General features: G+C 47.7%; 1 protein-coding gene across 1 annotated transcript in view; it reads right to left on the bottom strand.

Annotated features, from left to right (window-relative positions):
• USP30 (ubiquitin specific peptidase 30) overlaps positions 1–24,703 on the bottom strand; it is a 446,442-nt gene that overhangs the window by 147,304 nt on the left and 274,435 nt on the right. The window contains exon 11 of the mRNA XM_086943095.1: positions 865–1,081. Coding sequence (XP_086799221.1) covers positions 865–1,081 — 217 coding nt within the window. The remainder of the gene's footprint in view (positions 1–864; positions 1,082–24,703) is intronic.

Genomic DNA, 24,703 nt, shown 5'->3' with positions numbered 1-24,703 from the left:
AGACCATACATCAGCTTGTTGACAGCCACAGACTTCTGAGGCTTAAAATCCCAGTAACATTGTCTTAGATAAACTGACACTTTCTCACTTTATTTTTTAATAGTTTTGATTTGTGTGAACCTGAAAAGGTAACAGAATGCTTTGCAAACTAACAAATTGCATAGTTACATACATTTTCACTCATTTCCAAAAGACATGTTTCAATTGATAGAGACATACACATAAGGTGATTGAAGAAAGATGGTTTACCAGAGGTCACCCCAGAACAGTGAAGAAATAGTACTTTATATGAGGGCTACGAGGCAGAAGGACGCAGGGCAAAGAGGCATGCACATTCTCTGAACAATTCATTGTTGTAGCTGCTCAAATTACTCCTTTCGTTTGTGGGTGAGGTTATAGAGGGGATGGAGGGGAGGCCTTAAAGAGCAGTCGATGGAAAGTTAAGCTAATGCCATTATGCTCTTACTCCCTTGTAATAAACTAGAACAGTAGTAAGTGATTTCCTTACTAAAGATGAGTTCTGAAGTTAGAACATGCATGGAACAAGAAAACGATCATGGCCCTTACAGGAGAGTTAATGGTGCTCCACATGTAAGAATTCTACTTGACGGAAAGAATGCCACTGTTAAATGCTCTGGTCTATACAACACTTTAAGGTACATTTATTTTAGTCTGGGAACGAGGGGATCTCAAAATACAATATCAGGTAATATTGAATATACAAAAAAAAAGAAAATAAATTATAGGTGCATATAGCTACTATTTGGCAACATTATAACATTTCAGGATACCTTCTTAATTCTTTTTTCTCTATAAAGTTTACATATTCATTGGCTTTGCCATTTCTGACAGTTTTTCACATACCTTGAGGCTTAGCTGCTAGCGGTTTCATATCATTGGAGTCTCCTGCCTGATTTCTGGGTTTCAGGTGATGATTTCCTGACTTCTTGCCTGGGAGGTGGTATTTGTAAAAATCTAACATAAGGTGTTCGTTGAACTGTACGTGGTCATGACGTTTTAGAGGAGTGCCCTCACTCGACCAACTTAACCGCTGCAGGTGGATGCACAAACACTGAGGTAGCTAGATGGCAGCAAAATAAAACACAAAATATCAACCTTTTTTCATAGTAAGTAATATTGTGATCTCAACTAAACCTAAAAGATCTCCCAAAAATGTATACTAGAAGGATTACAATATGTTTTTACTCAAATATAACACCACAAATAAATACTGACAAATAAATGAACAACCTTAGCAAATTGGAAAACCTTTCCTGCTGTTGTTGATTTTACATGTAAGATTTAAATAGTTGCCAATCGTGATAAAATCATGGAATGACATTTCTTTGGTTACTTGGAGAGGATTAAAAGTTCTATATTCACAAAAAGGCCATCAGAGTTAACTAGGTTTTACAATTTTCTATAACTTCTTTCTGTCCGTCTAGTCACTTTGTGACACGCAAAGTGGGACAGACTGTCCTCACACACCTGCCAGGTGTCATGCTTCAGGATTGGACAACTCCACGCTCTCCAAAACCTTGGTTTGATTGAGGGCAGCCTACACCCTGAGATCAGGGAGGCACTTTTTGAGTTTAGGATCCATAAAGCTAAGGCAGTGTTACTAACAGACAAATTCATCTCCTGCTTTTGGCCAAAAGTTAGGGAAGTGTCTTATTAATTCTGGCATAGTTTAGTACACACAAACTGTTTGACGGACCTTCCTCGGTACAGCTTTTGTGTTGTGGCTTTTTTCTTGGCTCACACTCAAGGGCAGAAGTACTGTAAATCTTAACATTTAGGGCCAGATGTAGGTAATCTCGATTTACCTACTGTTAAATACCGAATCATACCGATTCGGTATTTCGGAGTAGGTAAATGGGATGTAGGTAATTTCTCTTTTGAAATTACCGAATCGGTAAGAATCGGTATTTACCGAATCAAAATACCTATTCGGTAATTGCCATTTATTCCTATGGGCCTCCAGGCCCATAGGAATGAATGTCAATTACCGAATCGGTAAATACCGATTCGGTAATTGGGGGAAACATTGAAGGGTGGCAGGGTGTCACTTTGACACCCTGTTGCACCCCTCAATCGTGTATGGGTGCACATGTTGCAGACATACATGCCCTAAGGGCATGTATGTCTGCAACATGGCAGCGTTTGAAAAGCAAATAAAATGCTTTTTGAAGGCTTGTCATTATTTACCACCAACTTCTAGTTGGTGGTAAATAACGAATTCCTAAAGCCCTGTAGCACTGATTACAGTGCTACCTACATCTAAAAATACAGATTCTGTAATTTTACAGATTCGGTAATTTCACAGAATCGGTAAAATTACCGAATCTGTATTTTAGGTGGCCCTACATCTCAGTATCCAAATACCGGTAGGTAACGGCCGAAAATCGGTATTTTCGGCCATTACCGACCGGTATTTGGATACCTACATCTGGCCCGAAGACTTATATGCAGGTTCCACTGATATCTAGAGTAAACTGAATTACATAATTTTGCTCCATGAAAATCATTAAAAAAACGAATGTTATCACATTTAATAGCTTGTTTTCTGAATAATAAAAAGTCATAATCCATACAATTCACCCATATGCATGACTTTTCCAATGGAGTGCAGGTTTGCAAACCATTCGCAGGCAATTTTAGGGTACAAAAGTGTTTCTAAACCATTCAAAACATGTATTTCAGAACTAAAACTGCTATTCTGTTTCCTGGGAGAAGGCACAGACGAATCCGGGTCTGTCAAGAGATGATGAGGAATCGAAAATGTGGCTGTTTAAAATGGAAAATGGAATATGGAAAATAAGTAAGGGGGTGGGGGAATAAAAACATTAGGTAAGAAAAAAGGGGTTGAAGAAATTACTACTGCGTAATTAAAATGGAGAGCGTTCAATCAATTAACAAGTATTGGCAATGCCACTGGGTTTGCTGTAAAGTAATGTTGTATGGTAATATGAAGCACTACAAATAAATAGAATATGTGTTTGTGTGGAAGCAAGGAACTGTAGAATAATGCTGGTGTAGATTAAAAGGTCAAGTGACAGTTGCACGGAGGTAGTCAAGTCAAATTATTTCCAAGAAATATATTCTACCAGAAATACGCATTTTCCAAATCATAAATAATACATTTAGAGATCCTAAAATCTCCAATAAATAAGACTAAGACACATCAATATGACCGGAATTTAACAGACCTAAATACTATATAAATCAGTATATACCTTCACAGCTAAAGTGCATCTTCAGGGGGTCAGCCCATTTAAACCATACACCATTACACATTAGATTATTCAGAAGTGCATCGATTTAACCTATTAAGATGCAAAACTAATTACAATTGCTTAGGTAACAAAAGTGCATTATGCAAGGCCTAATAGACTACTCAACGGAAAAATTCATATTTTAAAATACCTTTTGAAGTGCATCTAAAATAAAGCCACAGCAGAACACTTTTATGAGCATATATATCATATTCAAATAAGGACAGTTTGTCCTACTGGAGTGTAAGTAGAAAAATCTCTCAGTTATAACCAATTGAATGCATTGTTGCAAGGTCATATAACCAATATCTTAAACCTGTTCGGCCTTACTAATAGCTCCCATTTATCCAATTTCAAGGTCCGTTTCATACCCCGGGCATCCTCCTAATTCAATCTGCATCTTCCCAGCTAATTCAAAATTCATCACTGTGTCCCAAGACAGGGAAAAAACTATAATCTAGAGCGGGCAGGGGTATGGGGTGATGGTTAAGGAAAATTCTGGCATAAGAAACACTTTTGTGCAAATATCAGCCGATGGCAAATGCTACGTCTTGATGTCTCAAACCACACGCCAAGTTTAGCCCCATGTCTCTAGACCGTATTCCCAATTTAACTGGTTACAGTATCTTCTTCCTTTCCTAGGAGGCTCACATAATACCTTTTACTCTGCTTACATGAACACTTGACCATGCTTCTCGACTATCTACGCTATCAACCCTGGCACCCCACCCACCACCCCAGATCAATTCCACCCTCAGGCACAGAATTTCATTGTGCAAAGTCCTATCTGGGATTCTGTATAAATACGGTAAGAGGTCCATGCCCTCTTGGGATAAGAGAACGGGCACAACTGAGCTCTTATTTCTCAGGTAATGTAGAGTCTCACTCCAGCTAGTTCCCTCAGCACAGCGCCTAAGCGTGTTATTTATTGGACTTATTTGTTTCATTTCACCCCAATCAACAGCATATCTGGGGCACCTAGAGACTTCATAATAGCTTTAAATGGGTTCGCTTTACCAGGGAAGATTGACATTACCTCTGGAGGAATTAGTATGGATAATTTCTCACCGGGGGATCCATTTTTATTCGAGAAATAAAACTGCAATGCCCGTGCATCTGTCGAAGCACTCCAAGAGCTACAGTTTTTAACTCCTGCCTTAATGCTTTAATCAGTGTAGTTTTTGGTAGATTAGGGACTGATTTCGAGATGCTACCTTCTAGCTGCTCCTATGTACCCAGTATACCCAATGTGAGCACTTCTGCTCCGTACAGAGCCTGAGTAATTCTCTTACAGAGTATGACGTTACTTAGTGGCTCCAAGGTATAACGTCCATATTTGTGGTCCAATCGTTTCAAGCCACTCTCTTCGGTCATCAGTGTAAGCCTCCGACTGGCCAGATGTTTGTCCCATCTTCAGTCGTATGAAAAGATCATTCCCAAATATTTGTACTCCCAGACCTGATCCAACTGCATATTGCCTAAAAATAAGAGAAACTCTTTTTCTGCCTTGTTAAAAGCAGAGTTTTGGTCTTCTCAATATTGACCGACAGTTTATTTCCTAGGCAGTAGGAACTTAATTAATTTAATTTGCGTTGGAGCCCAATGGTCGTAAGAGTAATCACCACCAGGTCGTCCGCATGCATGAGGTAACTGGTATGCCTGGCCCCAATCAGACGAGAGAAACTATGGTTAGCAACTAATAGCTTTGTGAGGGGGGGTAGGGGGGGGGGTGGTCTGCAAGAAGAAACTTAACAGCAGGGGAGCTAAGACGCAACCCTGGCATAATCCATTTTTTAATGGAATTTTCCTCAGCAGACTACCTGTCGCGTCTTGATGACCTGTTCCCAGTTTTTACTATGTACTTTTACCAGAAGATCCAACAAGGTATCAGATATGTTCTATTGGCAGAAATTACGCCATAGTGTGCCTCCATCCACCCTGTTGAATGCTGCCCAGAAGTCAACGAAGCAGCAGAAGAGACCACCTGCCAACTCCAGTGATTAATTTGCGACACCCCATGGGGATCAGTCTGGTGTCAAAAGCCCAGGCAGCTAAGTGCTTTGATAGGGTTTAAGAAAGTAGCTTAGGAGTGATATCCAGCAATAACATCAGACGGTAGTTGGCTGGATGATCAGTTGTACTTTTTTTATGAATAGGCTTCACTATGGTTTCCTGCCATGACTCAGGAAGGATGCCTTTAGATAGTTGTTACCCACTTGAAAAACCCACTCAAAATTAGGCTCCCACTTCCTGGAGTTCTTCTTAAATTTAACAAGTTGCACTGTCAAGCCAGTCCTAAAAATCCATGTAGGTTAATGACTGCCCTCCTCCCATATGTGCTGCAGCTAGAGAAAGACAAACATCATAAATTATCTTGTCATGTAAAACACTTTTACAGGATTACATGTCATGTGTGTGCCTCTGAAAGTTCAAGTTGAGCCAGCTGGATAAGAAACAAGTTACTTACCTGTAACTAAAGTTCTCCAGTATTGGAATCTTTCATAGATTCACATGCTTGAACCATTCCCCATCATCGAGACGGGAGTCCCCTGTATTTTCAAAATAATAGTCTTATTAGACATAGCACATAAGGGCTCTAGGCCTTAAAATCCTTTATACCATATCCCTGTTCTTTAGTAAAAAAAAAAAGGACCAAACTTAAAACTCAACCAATCAGAAGAGACCACCCTGTACAACCTTCCAGAGAGAAGCTCTAGTCCCTCAGATTTTACAAGCACAAGAGTGCATAAACAGAAAAATGACGAGGCCAGGCTGTAGCTATCAGAAAGATCTTGCAGGGTTCTGTCATATTTTTTAACACTCGCGGAAGGAGAGGAATTGGGGGAAAGGCGTAAGCAAATATGCCAGACCAAGCTATTGAAAAGGCATTCCCCCATGAATGCTGATGGTGACGCCAACTTGCGAAATACCGGCATTTCCTGTTCTCTGGAGATGCGAACAGATCTATGTTTGGTTTGCCCAATTGGGAGAAAACGTTTTCTAGAGGGTGCTGGTCCAGTTACCACGCATGGCAAGTAGTCTTTAGTCTGCTCAACATGTCCGCTATGACATTTAGTTTTCCTGGGATGTATTCCGCTGATACATGCACTTTGAGATGAATCACCCAGTGCCATAGGAGTTGGGCTTCCTGAGAGAGCAGTAGAGATCTTGTTCCCACCCGTTTGTTGAGGTTGTGCATTGTCGTGGTGTTGTCTGTCCTGACAAGCACGGATACGTTTTGTATTTTTGGCAGAAATGCTTGGAGCTCTAGGTAACCTGCTCTCAGCTTGAGAAGATTGATACAAAGTTCCCTGTGGGAAGGCTGACCAGCAAGTCTTGCAGTGAAGCTCCCCAGCCCTCTAGAGATGCATCAGTTGTAATCACGAGAGGAGATGTTTGCGACAGGAACAGCAGACCCTGCGATAATTGGCGATGTTGCGCCCACCAGTCCAAGGCCGCTATCAAGGGAGGAGTGATTCGGAACAGGTCATCGAATGAGCCCTCTATCTGCACTGATTGTTTGTTTAAAGCTTCGTGAAGAGGACGCATTTGGAAAAGACAATAAGGAATGAGGGCTATACAGGAAAATATCATTCCTAGGAGCAATTTGAAGAGGTGTACAGAAATAGACTTTCTTTTTTGGACCCTCTTTGCCAAGTACATTAACCTTTGTTGTCTCTCCAGAGTAGCATAAGCCTTGTTTTCTATGGTGTCTAGGATAGCTACTAGAAACACCAGTGGACGGGATGGTTGCAGAGACGATTTTTCTACATTTAAAGTGAGGCCCAAGTTCTTGAAGAGTTGGAGACAGGCTTTGGTGGACGCTTTGCTACTTCGTACGTGGGGGCTTTGCGGAGCCAGTCGTCCAGGTATGGAAAAATTTGATGATGTTGTCTTAGAAATGCTGTGACTGGTGCTAAACATTTCGTGAAAATGCGGGGAGCGGATTTTAGTCCAAAAAGGTAAGATGCGGGATTGGAAGTGGCGGTAGGTTACTGTGAATCTTAGAAACTTCTTGTGCCTTCCGCGTATGGGTATATGAAAATATGAGTCCTGGAGATCCAGCAACGCCATGTAATTGTTTCTGTTGAGGAGGTGAAGCACATCTTCAATAGAGATAATAAGGAACAATTGTTTTTTGAGGAATTTGTTTAAGTTCTGCAAATCAAAGATCGGTGTCGAATATGCTACTTACCAGTATGCATCTGTTCTTGGCATGTAGGGCTGCTGACATTCATATCTGTGCATAGATCGCCGCCTAGTGTTGGGTCCGGAGATTGCACATTGTTGTCCTGGAAGAGTCTTCGAAGTATCACAAGATAGGTGGCTCCTCCCCTGGACTACAGTGCGCATGGGCATCCTCTCCATTCCCAGATTATTTTTGCCATTGTGGCAGAGATGGAGTAGATACAGTAAGTGATGACCATGCTAAGAGTAATTCTGAGTGCTGCAGCCGCTACAGGCGCCGGGGAGGAGCGCGGGCGATATGAAAGTCAGCAGCCCTACATGCCAAGAACAGATGCATACTGGTAAGTAGCATATTCGGTTCGAGGCATGTGGGCTGCTGAATTCATATCTGTGCATAGAATATATAGCAGTCCCTCTATGAGCCGCGGCTGCCTGTGCCAGCTGCAGCAGTCTGAAAAAGTGTTTTTAGAAGAGCCTGTCCTACAGCTGCCTGCTGTTTGGAGTGCACATCTACGCAGTAGTGTTTGGTAAATGTGTGTATGGTAGACCATGTGGTGCTCTACAGATTCCCTCAAAATGAATGTTTCCCAGGAAAGCCATGGATGCCCCTAACTTTCGTGTTGAGTGGGCTCTTGGGGGAATCGTTAATGTGCGCTTAGCCTTTTGATAGCAAATCTGTATGCACTTAACGATCCATCTGGCTATACCTGCTTTTGAAATGGGGTTGCCTTTGTGTTGTGGTGAAAAGGCCGCAAACAGTTGTGTTGTCCTCCTGAAATCTTTTGTCCTATCTATGTAGTACATGAGAGCTCTCTTGACATCTAGTGTGTGGAGCATTCTCTCTGCCACTGAATCTGGATTCTGGAAGAACACTGGCAGTTCTATAGTTTGATTCATATGGTACTGTGAAACCACCTTAGGCAGAAACTTAGTACCACCCTGTTGGAGTGAATCTGTATGAATGGCTCTTGGATAGTTAGTGCTTGAAGTTCACTAACTCGTTGTAGCGATGTGATTGCTATTAGGAAAGCCACTTTCCACGTTAAGAATTGTATCTCGCATGAGTGTAGAGGCTCAAAAGGTGGACCCATCAGTCTGGTAAGGTTCCATACAGGTGCTGGTGGGTGTCTAGGAGGAATAACTCGTTTGAGTCCTTCCAGAAAAGCTTTGATGGCAGGCACTCTGAAAAGTGAGAGATGCTGCCTGTTTTGGAGATAAGCTGCTATTGCGGATAAATGTATACGTATGGAAGCGTAGGCCAGATTGCATCTGTATAGATGTAATAGATAACAGATGATGTTGTGAGTAGATGCATCTAGCGGATTAATGTCGTTATTGGTAGAATAAATGAAAAATCGCTTCCATTTCGCCGCATAACATGCTCTAGTTGTGGGCCTCCTTTATGATATCCATACAGTCAGGAGGCAGGTTGAGGTAGCCAAATTCTAGGACCTCAGGAGCCAGATTGCCAGGTTGAGCTGTTGCGGATCTGGATGCTGAATGTCGCCATGGTTCTGCGTCAAAAGTCTGGGTGTGAGTTGTAGCCTTTGATGAGGTACCACGGAGAGTTTTAGAAACGTGGTGTACCATGGTTGGCTTGCCCACGTTGGAGCAACCAGGATGAGAGTCATCGAGTGTTGCCTCAGTTTGCGTGCCACTAGCGGTATTAGGGGTGCTGGGGGAAAAGCGTACGCAAATATGCCTGACCAGTTCATCCATATCGCATTTCCCTGCGACTGTAGATGTGGGAACCTGGCGGCAAAGCTTTGGCATTTTGCGTTTTCCCTTGTGGCGAATAGGTCTATCTCTGGATGACCCCACTGCTGCAAGTACGATTGGAGTACTGATGAATGTATCTCCCACACGTGCATCTGGTGGCTGTGCCTGCTGAGCAGGTCCGCCATCTGATTGTCCTTGCCTGGGAGGTGTTCTGCATGCTCGGAGCCAGATGAGACAACTGTGGAGAGTGTGCACCTCCCTGCTTCTGTATGTAGTACATGGCAGTCACGTTGTCCGTCCGGATCAACACTACTTTGTAGCACAAATGTACTTTGAATGCTTTTATTGCCATAAAGATTGCCATCAGTTCCAGAAGGTTGATGTGCATCTTTTTCTGCTGTGTTGTCCATAGTCCCTGCACTGTGTATTGGAGTACATGAGCTCCCCATCCCTGGAGAGATGCGTCCGTCGTCAGTATTATCTGTGGTACAGGCTCTTGGAACGGTCGGCCCTTGCAAAGGTTTTGTGGGTTCCACCAATGCAGAGAGCTGTATGCGCGACCGGTCACCAACACTAGGTCTTTCAATTGTCAGTGAGCCTGATTCCACTGACGTGCTAAGCACCCCTGAAGCGGACGCATGTGTAGTCTCGCGTGCGGGACTATGAAGATGCAGGAGGCCATCATGCCATAAACTGCATGAACACTCGTGCTGGAAGCGAGTGTTGTGGTTTGAATTTCTGTATCAGCAATTGCATGCTGTTGATCCTCACTGAATTTGGCTGTGCTTTGGCTGCCAGAGTGTCTATTGTCGTGCCCAAGTACTGCCGTACGTGGGCGGGCTGAAGGTGGGACTTTGGATAATTCAGTGAAAACCCCAGACTGTGAAGTAGGTGAATGGTGTGGGACATGTGGGTGGCACATTGCTGGGCCGACTTTGCTTGGATAAGCCAGTCGTCCAGATACGGGTAGACGTGAACTTTCTGTCTCCGTAGGTGTGCAGCCACTGTCGCTAGGCACTTGGTAAACACCCTGGGTGCTGTTGTTACTCCGAAAGGGAGGACTTTGAACTGATAATGCTGATCCTGAATGGTAAATCTGAGATATTTTCTGTGTGATTGGTGTACCGGTCTATGGAAATATGCATCTTTTAGATCTAGTGTTGCGAGGAAATCTCCCTGACTGAGTAACGGTAGAACCTGCTGTAATGTGAGCATGTGAAAATGTTCTGACAAGATGTATTGGTTTAGGGGCCTGAGGTCCAGTATGGGTCTGAGGGACCCGTCCTTTTTTGGGATCAAGAAGTACAGCGAGTACACCCCTGTACCTCTTTGTTCTACAGGCACGAGCTCTATGGCTCCTTTTTGCAGCATGCTGACTACCTCTTGCTGCAATAACTGTATATGCTCTGGGAACATAGGACGGTTGTTGGACCCGGTCCGACCTCGTGGCGTGGCCCTCGCTGACCCCCATAACGACGGACAGAACTAATTTCCGTCCACCCAGAACTATACACGAGACTCCTACATCGGACCTGAAACGACCTCCATGCAGGTGACCGATTCAGAAAAGGGGGTGGTGATGAACAGAGTGTCTGAATTAAGCAGATGCCAGAAACCGGTCCCCGGAAGCTTGTTTCCTTCCCAGTATAAGAATTGGCTTGGTAGTTTGGTTTGCCCTGTTCCCATCATGCACTGGGACAGGAACAGACTCATTTGCCTATAGCCAGGTTCTGAGCTGGGATGGTGCAGTGAGCTAAAAAACGGTGATGGATCAAGCCCTGATCTTTGGACTGGGTAAGAGTGGTCTGCTTAATTCAGACACTCTGTTCATCACCACCCCCTTTTCTGAATCCCATGCAGGTGACCGGCAGACTCCATGTTTGGCCTCCCCGGCCAACCGGCCGCCTTCTTCCCTTTCGGCAGCCTCTGGCCACTCCCGGCTGCAGCCAGGCGTGCGCGTCCTGCGCGCCCCGACTCGCCCAGGGGGGTGAACGACTCACCAAGTACCCGAAACCAAGGCTTCCATCACACCTCCGGCCCCCTCCCGAGGAGAGGGTTGTCCTCACACCTCCGAGCCATCCCTGGGGGCTGGTTTCGATCGCACCTTTTGGCTTCCTAGTGAGCTGGCTCCAGGCCTTGATGGGCGTCTGGGATTCCCTGGACGCATGGTCCAAAAGCACCAAAGACACCGCCGCCCAGACAATCAGGCGCCTGGCCCTCGGACCTCCGGCCTCCTGCCTCTGAGGGTCCGGACATCAAAGAGCTCCTGGACTATAAGACAGCCTGCCTTCCATCTAGCCGGCAGTTGTATCTTGGACAAGAAAGCCCTGCTGATCTGATCGCGGCTGACCTTGAGGAGAACAGACTGACCCACCGAGCCCTGCTGACGTCGTCGCGGCTCATCCTCGAACCGACGGAACTGAACCACCGGAGCCCTGCTGACGCTGTTGCGGCTCTCTCTCGAAAAATAAGACCTGAACCCTCGGAGCCCTGCTGACGCTGTTGCGGCTCTCTCTCTCTCTCTCTCGAGAGAGAGAGTAAGATCTGAACCACCGGAGCCCTGCTGACCTCGTCGCGGCCCACTCTTAAGAATAAGAGACACTGGTTACCATCCAGAGCCCTGCGGACGCTGTCGCGGCTCCACCTGCCTACGAGTACGACAAAGTACTCTTGACCAAGCCCTGCTGACCTCGTCGAGGCTTGAAGAACACTCTGGTCCGGCTGGACCAGCAACGCTACCCTCACGACCACCTGAGACTGAAGTGAGTAGGACAGCAAGTCCCATCGCCAGTCCCCGTACCCCCCAGTTCGAGGATTGAGAACTGTGTGCAGGGTACGTGGCGTGCCAGCTGGCCCTCTAGACTGTCCCGCTTCCCCGTTCCCCTTGCTACAAGACTTTCGCGATCCCTCGATCGCTTTGTATTGCGCCTTACTTTTATCTTGATAAAGTTCATACCTGAAAAAGAATCACGGTGTGATGTTCGTTTGTAAGTGTGGTGTGTCGTCCGTGTGTGAGATCAGTCCTCCCCGGCGGGGACTCCCCCTCGATAAGACTCGGCAGTAATTGTGGGAGAGGAGGTCCCGGGTGGTTAGGAGAGTCCTCTTGACCCCTGGGGTCACCGCCTTCCAACAACGGTGTCTTGGGGTATGTTGGTTGGAGTGGATGTTAACTCCAGACAATAACCGTACTGGATTAGCTGCCTCACCCACTTGTCTGTAGTGATGGATTTCCAGACCGGCAGGAACTGTTGTAGTCTCCCCCCCGACCGGTGTTATATGGTCGGGGGGTCACTGTTTGTTAGTGGCGGAGGATCGGGAGTTGTTGTTTCCACAACCTCTGCCCTTGGTGCTGTTTCCACAATAGCCACCCCTATTGTTCTTGTTGTAGGTGGTCTGCGTGCCTCCTTTACTGTATTGTGTCTGCTGGGACACCTGGCCTCTGGAAGCTCCTCTATTGTTGGAGCGACGAAAAGAACCACCCCTGAACTGCTGCGACTGTAGAGCCCCCATAGACTTTGCAGTATCTGTGTCCTTTTTAATTTTTTCTAAGGTGGTGTCCACATCTGGGCCAAATAAGTAATCAGGGTTAACTGGCTGATTGAGTATGGTGGTTTGTATCTCAGGCTTGAAGCCGGAGATTCTCAGCCAGGCGTATCTTCGTAACATAACGCTTGTATTAATCGCCCTGGCTGCAGTGTCTGCTGCGTCTAGCGCACACTTAATAGTTGCGTTGGATACAGGGGTGTGGAATTTATTAAAATATCTACTTGTCCATGGGGCAGGTTGCTTCATAAATCTACTTGTCCTGTAACAAAATCCACTTGTCCCTTTGGTGTCATGTTGTGCGGCGACAAATTATGGCAGTAATCTCATTATATAAGAGCTCTTATATAGCCTCTCTGATTATGCCAGGGCTCATACCATAGTAGTGTTTGAATACTAGCAATCCCTTTATGTTGCTACGTTTCCGCAGATCTACATACTGGGACTGAAGGTAGGGGGTAAAGAATAGTTCCAGGGTTGGAATGTCCTTTTGAGTCTGTGCAAACCTACTAAATTGCATGTTTTAAGGGTTTTCAACAACTCTTCTCTAATCTTTTCCAAAACTGAGAAATGTTGGAAATGTACTCCTGACAATGGCAGACGTAAACCTTCTTCCAGATGGGGGAAAAAAGTGTTTGGAGGGAAAATAAACTTGCAAACACTCAGGTTTTCGCATGAGCAAATCTACACATGCATATTTGCTCATGCTAAAATGCAATTGACAAATATTTTCTAGTACTATTTCTTGCCCTACTGCTGTACATTCTTGTGAATTAACGAAAGCCATATAGCTGCCCTTAATGCAAGTATATATACCAAGGGTGCGCTTTTGAGTTTTCTTTAATAATTGGGCCCCTAAATGGGTCTGTCCTTAACCATGACCTTTTGTGTTTGTTAAAATGTTCTCTCTGTATCGGATGGATTCACGGTGAGTGACCGCATTCTGCTCTTTCACAAGGAGCATATCAGCACACAAAGTAGTTTTGTTCAGTGCCAGTAACTAATGTGGCAGTGTGTGCTTTTTTGATACCAAAACAAATTTTTGCTTTTTCCAATCTTTGTTATAATGGTGAGGGTCCGGCAGCTCTCACTTCAATAAGGTTTTACAAAAAACATGCCAAAACAAGTCACGCATTGCCAAAATTAAAAAGCTGACCACCATTTCGGACCTACTGGTTTTGCCAATGCTTGTTTATTTTTTGTGTTTCCCAAAATCTTAATAAAACTGGTTACACTGATTTTCTCATATGAATATTTTGGGAAAATACTAGCATGCATCAACACATTTTACTAAATGATGTTGCAAAGAAACTTTACAGCAGTTTAGCAAAAAAATGTTTTTTCTACTTTCATTTTTTAGGAACATTTTATATTAAAAGCAAAGAATCATTAATCTTGCTTTTAAGCTTCTGCAAATATTTGCATTTAATCAGAGCATTCTGGGAGCATTCTGCTTAGCCTCATATTGCTAAACTTTTAAACCGTGTGTCCACATTTTTATACTGGAACTACTGTCAGTAGTGCAGTCAGAACTTACATTTACTGAGAGCGCTCAGCCTAATAATAAAGGCTCTCAATTAATGAACCATAAATACAATTTTGAACAGCATTAACATATGCACACAAATATTAACTGAACTGCAGGCAGTGCGCTTCCCTGATCCTTAATGTGGTACTGCAAATTGGCAGCCAAAGGGTTTGTGTTGCAGGGGGTTGGGCCTGCTTGTCCCAAGGACAAAATGCACATTAAAACTTGTTGCCCTTGACCCCAAACAATATGTCCTGGGAGTAAGGCTATAGGAATTCCACATCCCTGTGGATATAAGTTTCCCTTCTTGTATAAGCATTTCTGCTGCCTCCTTGTACTCATCTGGCAAGTGTTGTAACAGGGTCTCAAGTTTATCATAATGAGCCCTGTTGTATCTGGCTTAGAGTGCCTGTGTGTTGGAGATTCGCCAGACATTGGCCGCTTGGGCTGCCACCCTTTTCCCTGAGGCTTCTAGCACTTTAGATTCCTTGTCAGGGGGAGGAGCATCACCCGTGGTTTGCGAGTTCGCTCTCCTACGAGCATTTGAAACAACTAGAGAGTCCAATGGCAACTGTCCCCTGATATATGTAGGGTCCACAGGTGCTGGTTTGTATTTTTTTTCAATCCTGGGGTTTACCACTCTTGCCCTTGTGGTCTCCTTAAAGATGTCTCCATCGTGTTTCAGGACACCTTTTAGCATGGGTAGACTCTTGACAGTTCTCTCTGAGGTTGAGAAGGTGTCAAATAAAAAATCCTCTTCAATAGGGCAGCATGGAGTTGGACATCGAGATTTTTTGCTGCCCTCTCAATAAGTGTGTTAAACGCAGCCGTGTCTGCTGTAGGTGGGGTTTTAACAGCATAGGTATGACTGTCAGGGGCATTTTGTGGTTCCCCTGGGTCAACAGTGTCTGCCCAGGGTTCAGTGTGGTCTTCTGGATCAGTGTCTACAGGATAATTGTAATTCTCATTGTCATTATCCCCTACGTCCACATCTGAATGTGTGGGTGAAAAAGGAGCAGGTTCTCGTCCATACTGTTGTAGAGGTTCAAAAAGAAGAGGTGATGTTGCAGAATCCCTTTTCTTCTTCAATGGAATTTTGTACGACTCCATAGACTGTTCTGGGACGATCTTTCGCTTGTAAATGGAAAGTCTACCAGTCTCAGCGTCGATGAATTGCCTCGACTGATCTTCCTGCAGAGGCTGTCGATGCTTTGTGGCCTCTTCAGTAGTTGTAGGCTTTTTCCCCATGGACACCTTCTTGGCCGCTTCAATGCCCGTCTTTGGGGCGAACGCCTTAGGTGTCACTGGTGGCGGCAGTATAAACTTAATCGGTGTCGACGCCTTCGGAGTCTGACTGTCTTTGGGGGTGGAGTGGCCTTCGGTCCGACAGCTATAGCTTTCTCCTTAATGCGCTGCAGCGAGTCCGACACCTGCTTTGAAAAATAGGTGGATGGTTGTGTCGACTCGACGGGGTCCTTAGAGCCACTGTTTGGGCTCGAGGTCTTTGCTGACCTTTGCTTTGTCGAGTCGACGCTTAGGATCGATAACGTTCTGTGTTTCGAGTCCCTTGTTTGCGTCTACGGTCTTCGGCGCCGACTTCTTCGGGTCGATGTCCTTGACCTTTTTCTTCGGTGCCCCGGCCTTCGGCTCGACACCCTTTAGCGACCTCTCCGGGTCGATAGCACTCTTTTGTTTCGTCGGAGCCGATGGTTCAGAAGCCTTCGATCTGATTAAAGTAAGATGTACTTTCGGTTTCGATTCCGATGCTTTCGGTTTTGTGGTTACCGATGTTTTTTGTTTCGATTTCGATCGATCAACCGATAGCTCTTTTGAATTGTCCGTAGCCGGGCCTGGAAGCGAGGCTGTAGAACTATGCGCTTGATCTTGGGTAGGGCCTTGTGGCGATCCCTCGACCTGAGCCTTATTGAGTGTTTCAGTCTCGGCCCCCATACCAATGGTTGGGCCTAGCTCCTCGCTCGAGCTATCTTCTACGGCCCCAAAGGCCTCATCGTCGTCTCCTACCGCGTCGACGACGTCTTCATCTTCGACCATCGCTTCATCCTCTGCGTCATAACTGGAGTCAAGCTCTGATGCAGGATCTGACTGGTTATTTTGAACCTCCTGCTCGACCCCCTCATCTTCCTCAGCATCGAAGATGTTCACCGGGTCAGGCGCTGTCTGCTGGGCTTTCTTCCGCGCCGCGCGTCGAAGGCGAAGTGTTTTCTTGGACCGGAACCGAGAACAAGCCATACAGCTGGCTTCATCGTGATCCGGAGACAGGCACTTGTTGCACACCGGGTGGACATCGATGTGAGGATACTTGGAGTTGCAAACGGGACATCTCTTGAATGGGCTCCGTTCCATTATCGATCGTCGATAAGGCCTCTGGCGTCGACCGGGCCTTTGGTGCTGAATAGCCATGCGGCTCTTTTTGACGTCCGGCTCGAGAATTGAGCTGGAACGAGTACTCGGCACCGATCGCAAAAGGCCTTTTGGCCAAATATAAAGTTTTCTATGGATTCCGAACTTGAGTTAACAAATATACATCCGAACCAAATGGCGGAAAAAACCAATCTGGGAATGGAGAGGATGCCCATGCGCACTGTAGTCCAGGGGAGGAGCCACCTATCTCGTGATACTTCGAAGACTCTTCCAGGACAACAATGTGCAATCATCCGGACCCAACACTAGGCGGCGATCTATGCACAGATATGAATTCAGCAGCCCACATGCCTCAAACCCAGTTTTTTTTAACTTCTTTCGTATTAAAAAGAACCGGGAGTAAAACCCTTTCCTCTCGGATTGAAGGGAACTTGTTCTATTGCTCCTTTCTGCAACATGTTGGTAACTTCCATCCTTAAGAGATGCAGGTGTTTTTGGAAGAGAGGCAGAGGAGTTATTGTTGGAGGGATCTCCATGAATTACAAGGAATGACCAAATTGGATTATGTTAAGGACCCATTGGTCCGAAGGTATGCCCCACCACTGCTGTAAATAACGGGATTTTTGCCGCCCACTGGGATGGAAATGGTGGGATAGAGGCTGACAACTGGGAGAGGTCATTGGCACAGACCAGTCTCCTTACCCTGACATCCTGTTTTTCCCCTAAAAGAAGCCTTGTTGTAGGCTGCCACAGGTGGCTGGCGGCTAGTATACTGGGGTCTGTATTGTTGAGCGGTAGCAGGATATGCTACGAAGATTGGTAACCTCTTCTCCAAGACCCACGAAAAGGAGTCTTTTTGTATTGTAAAGTCCCTAAAGACTTTGCCGTATCTGTGTATTTTTTGATAGCTTGTAAGGCTGCGTCAACGTTGCTGCCATATAATTCTTCACCATTGTAAGGAAGGTCAAGAATCTTTGTCTGTACCTCAGGCCTGAATGTGATGGCTTTGAGCCAGCCTTGACGTTTCAAAATGACCGCTCCCGCTAGCTGCCTGAAACCAGTGGACGCTACATCCATTGAGCAGTCTGTCACTTCAGAGGCAGTCCATTCACCCTCAAGAAGAATTCTCTAAGCTTCATCTGTGTCATCTGTTGGAAGTTCGTCCAAGAATGGTGTCAAGGTCGAGCACACCTGCCTATTACAATGGCTCAGTAGAGCCAGAGAATTCGCTGTTTGTACTGTCAGAGCAGACGTTGTTGAAAAACGCTTCCTGATGTTGTCAAGCTTTCTTCCTTCTTTATCAGGAGGAGCAATCAAGGGTGCTGAAGGATTCTTTAAGTATCGCTGCGCTGCTTGGATGCCGAGTGGATGACGACCAGCCGCCTGAAACTGAACTCAGACAAGACGGAGGTCCTCATCCTGGGATCCTCGCCCTCCGCCTGGGACGACTCCTGGTGGCCCCCCGCCCTGGGCACCGCACCCAAACCGACGGACCACGCACGCAACCTGGGCTTCATCCTGGACTCCTCCCTCTCCATGACCAGACAAGTCAACGCCGTCTCCTCGTCGTGCTTCAACATCCTGCGCATGCTACGAAAGATCTTCTGGTGGATCCCCACGGAGACCAGGAAGACTGTCACCCAGGCCCTCGTCACCAGCCGACTGGACTACGGCAACGCCCTCTACGCCGGAACCACCGCCAAGCTCCAGAAGAGACTCCAGCGGATCCAGAACGCCTCAGCCAGACTCATCCTCGACATCCCACGAAACAGCCACATCTCCGGACATCTGAAAGACCTGCATTGGCTCCCCGTCAACAAAAGAATCACCTTCCGTCTCCTCACCCACGCACACAAAGCCCTACACGATCAAGGCCCGAGCTACCTCAACAACCGAATCAACTTCTAAGCTCCCAAACGCCACCTCCGATCAGCCAGCCACGCCCTCGCCGCCGTCCCCCGCATCCGAAGAGCGACAACAGGAGGAAGGTCCTTCTCCTACCTGGCCGCCAAGACCTGGAACTCCCTCCCTCCCGACCTGCGCTTGACACAAGACCACCTCTCCTTCAGGAAGAAGCTCAAGACCTGGTTGTTCGAGCAGTAACGCCCCCCCCCCCCTCCCCCCCCAAGCGCCTTGAGACCCTACGGGTAAGTAGTGCGCTCTATAAATGTCTTTGATTGATTGATTGCTTGCGAGATCACAGAATCTGCTTTTGGATGCCCTATTAAGCAAGCTGGAGCATCATACGGAGCCTTATATTTTTAGTCCAGTCTCTGCAACACGGGTGGAACAGTTGCTGGATTCTGCATTATTCTTTGCCTCTCCTTCCGTAAGTAATCAATGATGGGTATGGATCTCACTGATTTCTTTTAAGGCTCTTTAAAGTCATACACAAAACAGTCCTGCTGATGCATAGGCTTCGGTAAATCAAAGCGCTTAGCCGCTCTCCCCAGAAGGTTGTAGAATCCCCCAAGATCTTCCGGAGGTGAATCCACTTGTGGGGGAGATGGAGATGCTGGAGTAAGAATGATGTAGGAATCCCATTCATCTTGTTGCATCTCTCCTTCTTCGCTCTCTACTTCTTCATCAGAGGATGTCAACTAATGGACAGGAGCAACTGGAGTAGGAGGAACCTAGGAGACTGTTGGAGAAGAGGGGAAAAAAACCTGTATTTGTGGACAAACAGGTAAATGGGGAGGAGGCGGAGCCTGTTGGATGCTCTGCTCTGGCGGAAATCTCCTCTTATAGTCCACCAACATAAATTGCAGGTCTGTCATAAGACAGGGAAGTACATCATCTCCTGTTGATGATATTGCTGTTGCAGATGGAGATGTTGCAGATGGTAATATTGACGAACATAACCATCATCTTCATCAGAATCCTCCTGATATTTGATGTGAAGGTCTGATGGGCTCAAGGCTGTCACAAAGGGGCTATCATCCTCAGACCCCTCGTCCTCATCATCATCTTCTAAGAACTTATACAGCAAAAGAGCCTGCACCTGACTAGGTGATGTTACAGCTGCTGTTAATTGTATTTTTAACATTTTCTGTTTTTCTCTCCTCGTCAAAGTCGACGAGCCTGTCGATGTTTGTATCACGCCCGGAATCACCTTCATTGGCGAAGGCTGCTTTTCTAGCTCAGTCGACGGAATTGCCGTCGTCACACTGCCGGAGACATGGATTTTTGTGAACGGTAACGCCAAAGACACTACCACCGATGATGCAGGTTCTCTCCTGGACGTAGTAGTCAACGATGTCTTCGTAGACGGGATCTCTGAGCTGTGTCGACGGGTGGGTCGTCGTCGGAAGTTGACCTCTCGGCGACGATGAAGGTACATTACCCATCGATGATGTTGTCGACGACGAGGACATCGACGGCGCAGATACAGTCATGGTGTTCACTAAAGACACCGTCGTTACCAGAATCACAGCAGGAGAGGATTTCTTCATTGACGGTGGTGTCTTCGACAAGCTGCATCGCCGACTTCGTCAGCCCGCACGCCCTCCCCTCCGCTGACTACATCCTCCTGGGGGACCTCAACTTCCATCTGGAGAACAACAACGACCGCAACACCAGCACCCTGCTCGACAACCTCGCCAACCTGGGACTCAAGCAACTGGTGTCCACCCCCACCCACCTCGCCGGACACACACTCGACGCCGTCTTCTCATCCAGCACAGACATCGACTTCAGCCACGCCACAGAGCTTCAATGGACGGACCACAGCTGCGTCCACTTCTCCTTCAAGAGAACGACGACCCACCAACACCAGCAACAGACCGCCCGCAGAAGCTGGAACAAGATCACAGCAGACCAGCTCGCCACCTCCCTGAGCCAACACCCTCCTGCCAGCTCAGCGAACCCCAGCCAGGCCGCCGACAACCTCACGAAGTGGATCAGCAACTGCGCGGACGAACTCGCCCCGCTGAGGACCCCGCCCAGCAGACCCGGCAGCAAGAAGGCCCCATGGTTCACCGACGAACTCAAAAGCTCCAAGAAGAACTGCCGAGCCCTCGAGAAAGTCTGGAAAAGGGAACCGACACCGGACAACAGAACCTCCTACAAACTTGCCACCCGGAAACACCACCAGCTGATCCGCGCCGCCAAGAAAACTGCATTCAAGGACCGGTTGGACAACAACGCACACAACTGCAAGGAACTCTTCAACATCGTGAAAGAGCTTTCCAACCCCAGCGCAGGAAACAACGACATCACCCCATCGCAAGACCTCTGCAACTCCCTCGCCTCATACTTCCACAACAAGATCACGGACATACACAGCAGTTTCAACAACCAACCAACGCACACCACGACCGACCAGCCACCCCCCCCCACCACCACCCTCCACGCCTGGACCCCGATCAGCACCGAAGACACCATCCGCACGATGAACTCCATCCACTCCGGATCACCGACCGACCCCTGCCCTCACCACGTCTTCAACAAGGCCGACGCTGTCATCGCACCCCACCTGCGAGACACCATCAACACCTCCTTCGACACCGCCATCTTCCCTGAAAGCTGGAAACACGCCGAACTCAGCGCTCTACTCAAGAAACCAACAGCGGACCCCACCGACCTCAAGAATTACCGCCCCATCTCGCTTCTCCCGTTTCCAGCCAAAGTCATCGAGAAGACCGTCAACAAGCAGATGGCCGCCTTCCTCGAGACGAACGGATCCCTCGACCCCTCACAGTCCGGCTTCCGAGCCAAACACAGCACCGAGACCGCCCTCATCGCCGCCACCGATGACATCCGAGCCCTGATGGACAATGGAGAAACAGCGGCCCTCATCCTCCTAGACCTCTCCGCGGCATTCGACACGGTCTGCCACCGCACCCTAGTACGGCGCCTCAGCAACATCGGAATCCAGGACAAGGCGCTGGAATGGATCATCTCCTTCCTGGACGGAAGAACACAGAGAGTCCGCCTACCACCGTACAAGTCAGAAGCCTCCAAAGTCATCTGCGGCGTCCCCCAAGGATCATCCCTGAGCCCCACCCTCTTCAACGTCTACATGAGCCCCCTCGCGGCCATCGTACGCAAACACCACCTCAGCATAATCTCCTACGCCGACGACACCCAGCTGATCCTCTCCCTGACCAACGACCCCGCCGCCGCCAGAGCCAACCTGCACGAAGGGATGAAAGAGGTAGCCGAGTGGATGACGACCAGCCGCCTGAAACTGAACTCGGACAAGACGGAGGTCCTCATCCTGGGCTCCTCACCCTCCGCCTGGGACGACTCCTGGTGGCCTCCCGCCCTGGGCACCGCACCCAAACCGACAGACCATGCACGAAACCTGGGCTTCACCCTGGACTCCTCCCTCTCCATGACCAGGCAAGTCAACAGCGTCTCCTCGGCGTGCTTCAACATCCTACGCATGCTACGGAAGATCTTCTGGTGGATCCCCACAGAGACCAGGAAGACCGTCACCCAGGCCCTCGTCACCAGCCGACTGGACTACGGCAACGCCCTCTACGCCGGGACCACCGTCAAGCTCCAGAAGAGACTCCAGCGGATCCAAAACGCCTCAGCCAGACTCATCCTCGACATCCCACGTTCCAGCCACATCTCCGGACATCTGAGAGACCTTCACTGGCTCCCCGTCAACAAAAGAATCACCTTCCGCCTCCTCACCCACGCACACAAAGCCCTACACGACCAAGGCCCGAGCTACCTCAACAGCCGAGTCAACTTCTACGCTCCCAAACGCCACCTCCGATCAGCCAACCACGCCCTCGCCGCCGTCCCCCGCATCCGAAGAGCGACTACAGGAGGAAGGTCCTTCTCCTACCTGGCCGCCAAGACCTGGAACTCCCTCCCGTCCGACCTGCGCCTGACCCAAGACCACCTCTCCTTCAGGAAGAAGCTGAAGACCTGGCTGTTCGAGCAGTAGCGGCACCCCCCCCCCAGCGCCTTGAGACCCTACGGGTATGTAGCGCGCTTTATAAGTGTATTTGATTGATGATTGATTGATGAACGGCGGAGCTGAAGTAGGTTTTTTAAAGGTATGCTTCAGTTTCATAGGTGGTGTTGGAGGTTCTGAAGCTGGTTTCTTGATATTTAAAGTCTTCTTTTATTCATGGCTAGCTTTGCTGGTAGATCCAGTCGGTTTCTGAGTGGACTCAACAGACTTTTTTGACGCTTTTTTAGGTGGCTGACAATGAGCCAGCAGGGTCATCCAAAGGTCGTTTCTGAGGCATTCTTGAGGAAGATATGGAAGATGTATCGCTCACCTAATCAGAGACCACAGTGTGTCTGTTTTTAAGCCTCTGAAGACACAAGAGAAGTCTGCCTTCTTGGTCTTTAAGAGTCTTTGTAGTTGCGTCATACTTTGCACTCCTTTTTGTTTGTGGTCAGGGTACAAGCCGTGTAAGCAGTCCTTGTGCTTATCATCAATATGCAGCCTTTTCTTCCTGCAAGTTCCACAGGCTCTCACGAGACCTTTTTAGGTCTCGCTCTCGAGACCTATTGTTATTGAGTTGCCTCTCAAGGGAGACAGACCGGGGCACCGCGGCGATTGGGGTCTGTGGACGCGCACGTACAGGCACGTGCACATCTCCAGCATGCAGTTTAACTTTCGCCCCATTGTTGGAGCGACTCGCAATGGCGAATCCGCTCAGGAAATAAACTTGATACTGTGCCTTCATCGTCACAAAATTGAGAATCCCCCACTCACCCGGTCTGTGGGGGGAGGAAACTCCTCAACGGTGGCTGACTGCAGCTGGAGCACTCCAGCTCCTCTACACATATGGCTGCACGACGCGGGGCTCTCTCCATAAGCATGAGAGCCCAGCACTGCTGTGTCCCACTCTTCCTTTTTGGCGCCGGGCCTCTCTCTTCAGCACGAGAGCCCCGGTAAGGGGACAGGTGCTGTCGGCACCGGCTGCACACGTCGCCACTGGGCACGAGCCGCAGGGCACACGAAAGTTGCAGGTACTGCGCATGCGTGGGCAGCCCTCGCCCTCCCATGTCTCCTCCCCGGGCCGGATGTGAAGTTGCTTTCTGTTTTGCTTTTTTTTTTTGGGATCCATTTCTTGATTTTCTTAGAAGCCGTATGCATTTTTATTACATTTTGAACCTTGCCGTGCTGATGAGTGAACTCTGTCTTCTCATTTTGTCTCGTGCTGCTGGAAAGGTAAGTGTGACTTGACTGTGTAAGGCGGTGACAGTCCCTGCTCAAGACATCGTCTGTGATTGTCCTGCTTAGGCCGTGTATCCTTGATTCGAGGTCCTTCTGCTCAGCCTTAATTTCCAAGCACGGGACAACGGCCCCCCTCCCCTCCGACCTGATCTACCTGTACACCTGAGGCTGCTGAAGGCATCCCCTCAGTTGTGTAGAATTAGCTGGCATCAAGAAAGCTGTGAAACCTTCCAATGTTGTTTGCGCAGTCGCTGTTGCTAGCTGCAAAATGCCCACTAGTTTCTTGCAGGACCTGTCTTCCATCTCTTTTAGGAGCGATGTGGTGTATATAAAATTACATTTGTTTGGGGGACAGTCTGGTAAGTGTTCATACTTTGAAAGCTTCACTGCGTTTCATACCTGATACAAGTAAGAAACTGATTAAACCAATTTTGTGTGTTACGTTATGAAGCACAGTTTTTATGTAGCATCCGTTTATAATTCCTTGACTTCTTGGAGGTTTTAGTTTTCACGGACAGACTGATGTCCACAGTTGTGGGTTGATGTGATGTAGGGCCTCAGAGGTGGAAGCATTCTGATTCAACCTTCCGCCGACTGGTGATAAAGCCCATAGGGCAGAGATTTCCCCCTTGGTGGTGTTTCATAATGGGGGATATGATTTTGCGCTCCTCCAAACTAACGTTTGTTATATATTGGTTCTCGTCTGGTATAAAAATTGCTGTAAGGTACATGCCTATGTGCTTATTGTTCGCATCTTTTTAATGGGAGTATTGAAGGAAATCCCAAAACAGCAGTGCGTTTGGGCTCAATGGCATGCCCACCCTATTCAGACATACGTAGTTGACAGTTATACAGTGTGCTGAACACGAGACAGAGTGAACACGAGTTACAGGTGTTGCATTTCACAGTGTTGTGCAT

The sequence above is a fragment of the Lissotriton vulgaris genome, chromosome 11 (genome assembly GCF_964263255.1).
Source record: "Lissotriton vulgaris chromosome 11, aLisVul1.2, whole genome shotgun sequence".
In the NCBI taxonomy this organism is placed as follows: domain Eukaryota; kingdom Metazoa; phylum Chordata; class Amphibia; order Caudata; family Salamandridae; genus Lissotriton; species Lissotriton vulgaris.
The sequence above is the reverse complement of the archived record's forward strand: the minus strand, read 5'-3'. Positions and strand labels throughout refer to the sequence as shown.